General features: G+C 31.6%; 1 protein-coding gene across 1 annotated transcript in view; it reads right to left on the bottom strand.

The window, feature by feature from the left end:
* Positions 1–12,458, bottom strand: part of Stt3B (catalytic subunit 3B of the oligosaccharyltransferase complex) — a 74,942-nt gene that overhangs the window by 44,093 nt on the left and 18,391 nt on the right. The window contains exons 4-7 of the mRNA XM_035367955.2: positions 10,603–10,691; positions 10,398–10,486; positions 1,601–1,666; positions 1,397–1,496 (exon numbers count right to left, since the gene is read on the bottom strand). Coding sequence (XP_035223846.1) covers positions 1,397–1,496; positions 1,601–1,666; positions 10,398–10,486; positions 10,603–10,691 — 344 coding nt within the window. The remainder of the gene's footprint in view (positions 1–1,396; positions 1,497–1,600; positions 1,667–10,397; positions 10,487–10,602; positions 10,692–12,458) is intronic.

Here is a 12,458-nt window from a genome sequence, read left to right as displayed (position 1 = left end):
TGCGTTTTTAATACAGGAAAAATCTCTACAACTGTTACTGTTAATCTACAACTGTTATATTCACCACTGATGTAAACAAGCTTACTAGTTGTGTCAAAGATAAACCAGCTATAATGGGCATTAAATTAGAACATTATGTCTGAAAAGTTATGGATATATAAATTTTTTACACTGTAAGGTATTTCTCCCCCCTTCCTAGCATGCCTTCATAGAGTAGTGGTCAGCACAATGAGCCGGTATTTCAGAGATCCATGGTTCGATTCCTGGTGAAGGCGTTGCTATTTTTTCATCTCTCCGGCTTTTCCAATTAACCTAATGTCTCTACAACACATGTCAACCACATACATTCAAAATTAAATTTAAAAAGCAACCTTAGAGTAATGATTTATATCAAACAAAAAATTTGTTTGATATAAATGATACACTTTATATAATAAAAATTATATAATAAACACTTTTATATAATAAAAAAGATAATGCTGATGCATGTACAAAAATGCTAAATAACTTCAACATTAAAAAATTCCCTTCTTCTGTAACATATATCAGATACATAATAATATATTTTTGTTTAAAATGTTTAATATATATGAAGAAAAAATAGCAAAGCTGAATTTTCTAGATATTGTAATTTTGTTTTCACTAAAAAAATGAATGTGGATCACGGTATTCCCGCATTAATCATCACAGATTATCAGAATTCTTCTTTGTGTATTTTTAAAAACTGTATTCTACTTTTTTTTTTTTTTTTTTTTTTTTTTTTTTGGCTTAAGCAGACTTTGAATTTAATTAAAAACTTACAAATAAAAGTTTTTCCCCCTGCAATAATCATTATTTTGATATTGAGAGATTTGTGAAATTCAAGGACCTTCCAGGATTTGGATTCAAGTAAATTTAAAATAGGTTGCAATGTAATAAATAATTGATAAAGTAAATGCAGCACTGATCAAGAATTATGCCACGGACCACAAATTAACTAACTCATAACATGTGGCACAATTTGCTATACAGCAGTAAAATCTTACACTTCCTTTTTAATAACTGTAATAATCTGTAGTTAAAACAAAGGTAAAAGAAAATTAAAATTTCACAAATGACACAGATCTTTGCAAAAATCACAGAAAATGTTATTTTTCAAAATTTTAACCAACAGGCCTGGGGGAATTACAGTGTAAATAATTGCATAAAACACTGAAAAATAAGACTCGCAGTCTGATTTTTTGCAATTTTGGTGAGTTAATTTCAGAATGATTTAAAAAAAAAAAAAAAAAAAAGACCAGGAATTATCCTGAAAACTCTTGGCTGTTAGTTAGAGTTATTCCAGGTGGCTAAAAATTTTAAAAACAGAAATTAGCACATTAGAAGAATTTTTCATTAACAATATAACAGCACTTACCAACATATATTTTAACAGAGAATCTTCCCATTAACAGCAGCATAAAGACATGCAGAGGAATGAGGTTGATAATGAAGACATAGCCTCCCCAAGCCGAAACCTAACAATCGGTGATTTGTATTATACAATGCCAACACATACATAACCTTTACAATAAAATTATTTTATTTTTATTTTATTATATTAGATAATGGACCTACTCACCATATAAAAATAGGATAATGCTGATACAGCAGACCAAAATATGGCTCCGGTTTTCACAGCTTTTACCTGCAATCAGTAAATGTAAGCATTGGCCCAATCTAAAAGAACAGTTGATCTAAACAGATCTACATTCCTGTCAATAGAAATTGCAATACTATGAAAGGGATAATGAATGACTTAAAATCTGCAAGATGGATATACTATCACAGAAGATGTAAATATCAATAATCTAAGCACATAAGCAAATACTGGCAAACACAAGCAAATATAGTGGCATTATTCAAAAGGATAAAAAGACAGCTTCAATAGCTTAGCATTCCACCAGTAAATCTGCTGCATTCTTTAAACATGCAAAGCCAAAAATAGGAAAATAGGAAAAGGAAAGATGATTGGACTGAATAAAGATACTTATCATTTCATGAGATTGCTGGATGCAGTAAACAATGCATATAATAGTAGCATAGAGAAAAAGAAGGTTCTACAGGTCATGAAGTACTTAGAACTTGAGTTAGAAAGGAAAAAGGACTCATGTATCGAACTGCAGTACATTGAAATTCTACAGAAACCAGTATAAGTCCCTCTTTTTGAGAACAAAGAGCAAAAATATAAGGGCTAGGAAAATGTGAAAAATTTTTAAGATACACAACTTTTCAAAAATATTAGAGCATTCGAAATTGTATTTTAAGAGAAGATACAACTTGAAATTTAATAAAGAACCTAGATTCTTAGAAAAATTTCTACACTCCTCTTCTTTCATTTAAGTAACATCCATTAATTTAGTTAAAAAATATTTAAACAAACAATATATACATATTATGTAACATGCAGTGTCAAAGTAGTCTTAAAATACTTCTTTTTCTAACATTCTTTGTTTTTCAAGTGATTTCATTAAAAAATATAGTTATATACATAAAAAAATTAAATAACATGCTAAAAATTCCTGAAAAAAACTTTAAATCACTAGCTAAATGATTGAAAACTTACGAAAATTCTATATATAATGGAAGGTTTGCAAACTTATCTGCTTTTCAAAAGTAACATGGAAAAAATGCAGCATCTTTTAAAAATTATGAAAAAGCAAAACTAAAAGCTTCTTGGAACAATTGGAAAATGTTCCTAATCCATATTCCTGTTTCATTTTGAAATTTTCAACTTCAGTTGTTCTTTGAGTATAAAATTCAATTAATTTGTGTGCACAGAAAATATATATATATAACATTATATATATATATATATATATATATATATTTGCCACTATATTATATACACCAATTAATTTTACTTTTTTTCCCAGACACTTCACTGAAAAAATTTTATGCAATATCATGGTTATATAATAACTTCCTCTCATCATTTTGCAATTCCTTCCTGCTCTTATCTCAAAAATTCTCTCCCTCCAGTTTATAACAGAAAAGGCTTCTTCACCAACTTCACCCCCCTTTTTTTTTGTTGTTGTTGCTGCTGCCTGCTTCAAATCTATTTTTCATAGCTCCACATAAGCAGAACATTCTGCATGTGATTTTGTAATATAACCTAATAATTTTCTGGTAGTTTTGAATACATAAACAAATTAATCTTTGCAAATTTGAACTGAAATAATGCATAAATTCCTCAGCAATGATCGATCTTTGTCCAGTGCTGCTATTAACTGAAAAACCCCTTCTAAATTATGCATTTCCAGCAGACTAAATCAAACAAGCTTTTTTAATTTAGAATGATCTGACTAGCTTTTTCATTAATAAAAAATTGAAGAAACTGGTTTGAGGTGTCCTCTGCTTGCTGAATTTTATACTTCTTGATCTTTTGGTTTTTACACCATGCAATATATACATATTCTTTTGTAATAAATGAATACATTGAAGTTATAATAAATGAGTGGCATAGCTATTCTGATAATTTACATGCAGCAATTCAAATACAAATGACACACAATAAAACAGCCGTAATATATTGGTAATGCTAACTAATGAAATACGTAAGGAGTGCCTGCTCTCAGTCTGAGGTGTGCCAAGTTTATTTCTGAGTGAAAGACAGAGGTCACAATAGAAGAAGGTTCATGGCAGCCATTAGTTAAAATGAAATTAACATGTAATTACATAACTAATGTACATATTTCTCTCATTAATAATATAGTTTTAATGTGCATGTGGAATAAACATTAAAGAAAATATGAAGAAGTGTTTATAATTTTTTTAGTTAGGTGAGAATAGAGCCTGATGGGTATTACAACAATTGTGTAATAACGTTTTCCCTTTAGTTTTAACAATTACAAAGTTATAATGCGTAGTTCATCCAAAGTAAATTACTGAATCCATTTTAATATTATTTTTCCATCATATTTTTATTCTAAGAAAACAAATTACAGAATTTTAAAATATGCATTACATATTTGATTCCTTGTGAACAGCTAATGCAAAGAAAACATTTGTATAAGAAGCAGATACTTGTCAGATATCCATAAAAAGTTTAAAATAATGTGCAATGCAATCACAATTCATAAATATTGCATAACGAAATAGTTACCCTGCACAGTGAAATGGAGTTCATACTTTTATTAAATTTATTACTTCGAAAAATTAGACCAAACTGCCAATTATTATACCAGCTGATCATACTTACACATTTAATTACACCTTTAATTTTTTTAAACATATAAAATTAGATTTTTTTATGCAAGCAAAATTAAATTAATAAAATTAGCATAAAATTAGAAAATTTTGAAGCTAGTAAGATTTATTTCAATAAAAGAAAAAATCATCACTCTAATTTTAAAATCTTCAAATAGGAGATATTTAATCCATATCAAATTTAACTATTAGAAATCTCTAGCAAGTTGGAGCGAAGAATTCATAATTTAAGCACAGATTCATTTTACAAAAACGACAAGTTTTACTCCAATAAACAGGCACTGTTTACGCTATACTCAAGCAGTTGGCCATTAAAAATATAAATAACGCTTTGAGAAAATAATGGTATGACAATTTTTCCACTTTTCCATAAATTATGATACAATTCTGTTATTGGAACTGTAAAGAATCGTCAAACCATCAACAGCAAAAAATAATTATAATAGCCCTAATGCTAGGAAGGAAGCATAATATAGTAAAAGCCTGACTATTCGACACTTAATTGAGCAAAATATTTTCAAATTTTAGAAACTTTTCTAAACATAAAATTAAGCAAATATATATATATATATATTATTTTAACTCTATTATTAATCATAAATAAGTCTACAAATCAAATTAAATAAAAATTGTCGCCAAACAGTGTTATTTAGCATCAATACTGGATAAACATCTCAACAAGCTGTTTTAAATTTTGCATAAAATAAGATAAATTAACTGCTATTTATCTGTCTTTTAACAGCATTTTGAAAAAATATTAAAATCTGGAACTCGTCTTCAACGGAATGGCCTGCGATAGACTATTTTCAACTTTATGGGATCCTGGCATCAAGAAAAGTGTGACTTAAATGGATAAAAAATGGCTGTGCAATGGAATAAATTGTAATAAGCGATTACAGTTTTTTATATTTTATGCCCATAACTTGTATATGTTAATTAGCTAAATAAAGAGTGATCTGTTCCTTCAAATTTCTACCAGATTATCTGGCAACTAAGTTTGGCTAGGTCTCTGCCAATTTTCATGGCTGATGGAGTTTCATAATCGAATATGACGTCTTACTTTAGCATTTATGTCTAAAATGCACTTATTTCTTTCAATATCTCATGATTTAAATATATGCATTTGATATTAAAGTCAATAACAAACAAAATGACTCTTCTGATAATTTTTGATCGAAAATTTCTTAATTTATTTGGCTTTTCTACCATGAACTGCACTTTTTTATATGTTCAATTATCCAGAATTTTTGCATATCTAGAATTCTTAAGCTTTTACTTGTAATAACTATGTAAGTACATTATTTTAATTTAGATGAAAGATTAATTTCAAAATTGATGATTAATTTGAATGACGCAGTTTAGATTTATAGCGCTATTTTTAAGACTGAGAGAGAGATAAGTCCACAAATTAAATGAAAAATAAAAGAGGTTACAGCCAATTAAAATTAGAAGTTTGCTTTCATATTTTTTATCGGTACTTTTCCGTTTTGCCGGAACAAATCTCGCCAAGCACACTTTATTGGCGACAACATACAGTATACATATAAGAAATGTTTAACAAACGTTAGTTCTAAGAATTTTTTATTTAGAAGGCATAAACATTTTAATATCGTTTAAAATTTTGTAAAAAGCCAATAAATAAAGACAATAAATTTGTAAAAAGACATTAAGAATTTACTACGCTTTCACGGTTCAACATCCCGATGCACCAATTTGTATCACGTGACCCCAAGAAATCTCATCTCACGTAAACTATGCTACAAAAACCTAATTCTCTCAGTAATTATCTACATTAATTTCAAGTTAAATCTTAGTTTGGAATACAAATTTAAATGCAAGAATTATTTCAATTCGTACGAATAGCTTACTCAGAAATTATGTAAATCCGTTAGAAATTATGTAAATGTATTTACTTCGCTGGTGCATACCATTAGAATTGATGAATTTAACCTTTGACTTTGCCTTTACTATATTTTCACCTTTGGGTGAGTGGTGTGATTGCTTCCTAATTGACTTAATTACCACGAATAGTCTTAAAGCATAAAATTGAGCTATCTGGTAAAAATTCTATGTAATTTTATGCCATTATTGAAAAAAACTCAATCTGATAAGAAATGGCTGCGACTTGTTTTGAAAATGAGGCGTAAAAGGTTACCAGCGGGGATATTCCGTTTGGCATCAGTTGTACCATTATTGGCAACTTATCGCTGATGCTGACAAAATGAAAAAGTACCTATTTTTGTATACATCTCCATATAAATTCAGACAAAATAAAAATTGAGGTGCTGTTGAGCAGTGCCAAGGGGGAGTGAACCTGTAATGTGATTAAGTTCATGAAGCAGGACAGCCAAATTTACCTTACCTTACCTTGATACATTTATCACATCATGTAGCACTGCCCCACAACCGCTCTATCATTTGTGTATGACACCCACTTTTGGGACCACGATGGGTCCATGGGCTTTCATACTTGTGGTTAACAATAAAATGCTCAAAGTCGGCATCTCGAAATTCATCTGACTTACATGGTTTTCACAGACCCAAAAAAATGCTTCCTTCTGTGATATTTGGCTTAATGACATCAAATACAGTTTTATTTTCCGACTGATTTGGAACACTGACTGAAAAATATCCATTTGATTCCCTGCATAATCCAACAAAAAACCAATGTGGCAGAAGAATATGATTTCTTTCTTTGAGTGAAAAAGCTTTTATTTACTTCAACAGTCTTGTCACATCCGTCGATTTTCAACAAAGCTGAGCAATTAAAAGCTCAGGCATGCACCTCCCACATATAACTATTTCAGTCTACAGTCGTATTGTGTTTATCTTGAAATGTAGTTCACAATTAATACACATCTCCTGACCCCAAAAATAGATGAACCTCCTGCTGAAAGGCAGGGAAGAGATTTTCGATCATAACTAATTTTGTGCTCTTAATCCTTTTTTCTCATTACAGGATTCTCTACTGCAACATTTTGTTGTTGAGTTATTGATAAAGCATGATTTTCTATCACGAATGATGCCTTTTCATTGAAAAAATTCTACTGCAGACTTTTCATCCTTGGGCAAGACCTGAATTATTAGATCCATAGCGTTATCAAAGAATTAAAAAATTAAATCAGTATTTCAATAGCAACTTGAAAATGTAGAACTATTTAAATTTACATGCAATCCAAATTCACACACATTTAGAAAAATATTAACTAACACAGGCAGCTAGATCTGGCATTTTTGCTGCAGTTTTATATGGTCCTGATAACAGAATTGTGCCTAAATTAAACAGATAAAAAAAGACCAAAATATTGTTGACATTCGATTATATTTTTCACCTGTTACTCTTACAAAAATCTTTTAAATTCAAATGTAAAAAAAAATTTTTAAATTAATGGTTCATAGTTTTTTCATTTATCATTTTTATATTAATACATAAGAATATTATTTTATATTAATATTATACTAATTCTTAAAAACCCTGGGAAAAATTTCTGACATCTGGTAATTTTATGGCATTTCATATTTGTTGTTCTTTTCCTCCTGCCTCAAAAGAAGTCAATAAAGCCATAGAATACTGGTAATTCTACACAGGTTCAAAGCCAAATGACTGAATTTTTTCCAGGTTCACATCACATTCTGGCTAATGGCAATATATTGATGCTGTATTCTTAGCCACAAACCACACTTTGGCCCTTAAATGGTTGTGAAATGTTTTCTCCGAAACACATTTCTAACAAGATGAAACAGGCATCTTCTGGCAATTTATGAACTGAAATACTTTGGCAATCTCTGCAAAAAAAGTACCAGACTAGTTTCAAGGATTTCAAAGTGAGACTAATGATTCTGGCATCTGTGGATGCTGCAGAAATGCCCAAGCGTAATCTTTCTTTTACTTTAAAAAAAAAAATATATATATATATATATATACACGCTAAGTAAAGATTAAAAGTAAGTAAAGATTTAGTACGGCAGTAAATATTTCCCTCATCATCTAAATTTAAAAAGTATGCATAGCACAAACATTAACGAATGGTTTGAATGCCATTTCATACCCAAGGTTTGGCAAGATTATGCAAAAATTATCCAGATCGGCTGATTTACAACTGTTTGGCTCGTATTTGACTTGAAAGATAACATCTCCATTTTATTCTTTCCTCCAGACTGTACATTCATTATCCACTCAATACATATTAGAGTACTGTGTGCACTAAAATTCAGATATAAGGTAGTTCTTTTAAAATGTTAAATTTTTCTGAGCACTGGTAAGATTGCGCAAGAATATTTGAAATATTTTACAATAAATTGTGCTGTGCAAGATCATAGGAGCACATGTCTGAAAATGTATTTAATGGTTGGCATGACAATTATAGGACTTGAACAATAGAACTTCGTAAATGAACAAAATCTTAAGGCTATCTATAAAATTAAAGAAAAACTATTAGCACAAAAAACAACTTGTATAGAAAGTACGAGGGTTGGAACTTTAATAGTGGCAACGCAGCTGAAAAAACGCTACACAACAAAACCAAAGAATATCGCGTATACCACACGTGAACTACACACCTACCTTACCTCTCAGCAAAAAGACTCGTTCTGCCTATGTCACGCGCATGCGGAGTGACGCGAAGAACGGATCCTTGTATTAGCTCGCGGTCTAAAGTAAGTGTTGTCAAGATGTTTTCAAAACAAGAACAACGATGTTGGATAAAAATTTAATGTGCCAGAGGTCGTACAGCACGACAGTGTTATCAAGGGCTTCAAGAGGCTTGCGGGGAATCTGCATTGCCTTACAGAACCGTAGCAAGATGGGTGAAAGCATTCAATGAAGGACGCCAAAACGTGGCAGACATGCTGCGGCCAGGTCGTCCGAGTGTCAGTGATGCAGACGTGCAAGCTGTTGCCGCACTAATGGACAGTGATCGCCGACAAACGATTCGTCAGCTGGCCGGACAAACAGGATTAGCGCATACGACTGTGCTGCACATTATGAAGGAATGCCTGTCCATGAGAAAAATTGCTTCACGATGGGTTCCACATCAATTGACGGAAATGCAGAAATGGCTACGATACGATGCTGCCCGAATCCACCTGGAGTGCTATGAGCATGAAGGAGATGCTTTTTTATGGCGTATCATTACGCTGGATGAGACTTGGGCCCGATTGTACCAGGCAGAACTGAAATGATAATCAAACGAATGGCGTCATCACGGGTCACCACGATGTTCGAAATTTCGTCAGAACCCCAGCAATGTGAAAGTTATGGTGATTCTCGTGTACAACTGTGATGGTGTCATCCTAACGCATACCGTTCCCCCACAGCAGACCGTCACTGCGCAGTATTACTGCTCATTTTTGGAGCACAATCTCCGACCAGCTTTGAGGGAAAAAATGGCGACACTTTCTGCAGAACGCACCTCTCATTTTGCATGACAATGCTCAGCCGCATACTGTGCAAGCTGTGACTGATTTGTTCAAGCGATGGGGCTGGGAAGTGCTTTACCATCCACCACACTCTCCAGATCTAAGCCCTTGTGACTATGACTTAATTCCTAAGATGAAGGAACCACTTCGTGGGACTCGCTTCCAAACTGTTCCTGAGATTCTTGCGGCAGTAGACCGGTCCATTCAAACTATCAACAAAACAGGCGCTGCTACAGGTATTCTGCGACTTCCACATCGTTGGAAACGGGTTGTATACAATGCTGGCGACTATACTGAAGGACTGTAAAACATGGTGACATGAATCACTTTTGTATTCCTTGTAAATAAATAGTTGCCACTATTAAAGTTCCAACCCTCGTAATATTTAATAAAACAAATATTAAGTTTCTGTAATTTTTCATTCCTTCACAGTCATAAATGTTTAATTATTTCACAAACAACTATTTCTTATTTACAGTTTGATAATTTTTACATGTCACCTTACAGAATTAAATTGATGTACTAAAATCTGGAATCTGCGAAATTCTGGAACTTTGATTTTTACTTATAAAGAGAGTAAGCAAGAAAGGAATGCAAATCTTCCATGAGAAAAATCTGTCATGTTAAACTCAAAAATGCTGCTTTCCCCTCCCCCCCCCAAAAAACTCATTTTAAGATAGCCTTAACAAAGTGGTTTAAATCATTTAACAAACAAAAACATAATAGAAAGCTCAACATTAGAAAATACGTACCCACAAGTAGTATGTACACATCAAAGCAAATATGGCAATACCTTCATTGTCATAGCTTCCTGCAACCGAACGGCTAATATAGCCAGGCACTAAAAAAATACAAAATTGAGCATGTAAAAACAAAGAATGATGTAAGTGAAAATAAAAGAACCAATTTATTATTACTCTGCATATTAAAATAATGTCAATAAAAAATAAAGCTTACCAATACAAATAAAACAGGCAGAAAACAGGCCAGCTCCAACAGACCATAACTCCTTTGTTAAGAAATATGTTGACAATGCTGTTAATCCACTGCGTGGTAGAAAGATATAATTTAACAACAACTGAAGATATTTTACAAAATATTTACCTCTTATTCCTAAAATTACACCACTTTTTACAAAAAGTATATCTAATGGAACATAAATGATCATATCTGCAAAAGTGTCTAATTCTTAAAATTATACACGTTTGCATAGCTATTTGATTAGTTTATGAGTTTTAATTTCTTATAGAATGTGAATTTTAATGAATAATTTTTTAATTCTTCATGTGAATTTTAATTTCTTATAGATAAAGCACTTTCTTAGACTGATTTAAATTTATCACAATACAATCTGACACTTTAAAATTTGCAATGAATTTTCTTTAAAAAAATTATAATAAGCAAAAAACAAAAAGTATCAATATGTATCAAGGCATTCTAAGTGAGATTTTCAATTTTGGCAAAAACAAAGACCAATGCACATAATCTGCTGCAGAGAATTTTATGCAGATGGAACTCTGTACTGAGAATGTTTTATTTATGTTTGATTTGAAAAAAAGGAAGTTGCCAGCCTGCAATGAGAAAAATTGCTTATCTCAATTTTTGGGGGGGGGGGTATGCATGAATGCAAGCTTCATGTATGGCTCATGTGGATTACAACTGTTAAGCCAACCCACAACGAGAAGCTCTAAAAGAATAAAACATTCTGTTGCCACAAACGTTGGGCACGAAGTAAGACGCACCAAGCTTTCATTTTGAGGGTAAGTGAGAATTATTATTATTATTTTTTGTTCTATGGAGCTTGAATTAGTATATCATACAAAGTAAAGAATAACAATATGTTCTTCAACAACTAAACTGTTAAAAAAAAATGAAAATGCTATAAAAGATCCTCTATCAGTTTCAGAATCGTTGGATGAACTACTTGAACAGTTATTGAAAATCTATTAAGTAAAGAAGAACTTGAATTAGAAATTAAACTTCACAGAATTATTAAGATAATAATATGGAAGTGTGGGACTTCTAAATGATTAAAAAAGCTTTCAGGAAATAACGATTTTATTATGAGTTCAAACCTAATGAGGTTAATGATTCATTCGCTATCTGCGCAAGAAATACTGTTAAGATGCTGAAACTTATAAAAAAACAAATGTTTTGGTGATGTAAGTATGTGGCTTGATTTTTGGAGTTATTTTAAAAGTCCCATTCACGAAAATGAAAGTTGATCTGACGTTGAAAACTTTTCATACCTGAAAAGTTTGTTAAGAGGCATTACTCACATTCATTCTTGGCAGTAAAAATAGGACTCGAAATCATTTATATCTTCAACTCTTCCTTTAAATTCTTATGATAATAATGCGAAATAATTTACAAAAAATTTATTCAAAGGCCATTTAAATTGCTTTGGAGACTACACTTTTGAGACTACTGGTTTAAACCTTACTATAGCATCTGTGTTTTAACCAACAGTCTCACATCTGACTAATTTATTTAGCTTACAATGCAAATTAAGTTCATACATTAAATATAAGGCATTTCCACTCTCCTTTCTGCATGCCTTCGTGGTGTAACGGTAGCACAAATGACACATATTCCAGAGGTCCATGTTGGAGTACCATCGAAGACATTGCTCATTCTTCATGTTTCCCTACTTCAAAAATCCTAATGACTCTACAGTGGCGCCTGAACTAAAAGTTGGTGGCTGATGATTCTTCACCACCAGGAATTAGCGATTGGGTCCCCTAAACCCCAGTCGCTCTTTAAAAGGGGAAGTATATAAGGTATTTTTTCCATCCTTTTTGCATGCCTTCTTG

Source organism: Stegodyphus dumicola, chromosome X1 (assembly GCF_044657685.1).
Source record: "Stegodyphus dumicola isolate Sdum_Otavi_A_Nest chromosome X1, ASM4465768v1".
Lineage (NCBI taxonomy): Eukaryota > Metazoa > Arthropoda > Arachnida > Araneae > Eresidae > Stegodyphus > Stegodyphus dumicola.
Note: the sequence above shows the minus strand (reverse complement) of the source record. Positions and strands in the feature narration are given on the sequence as shown.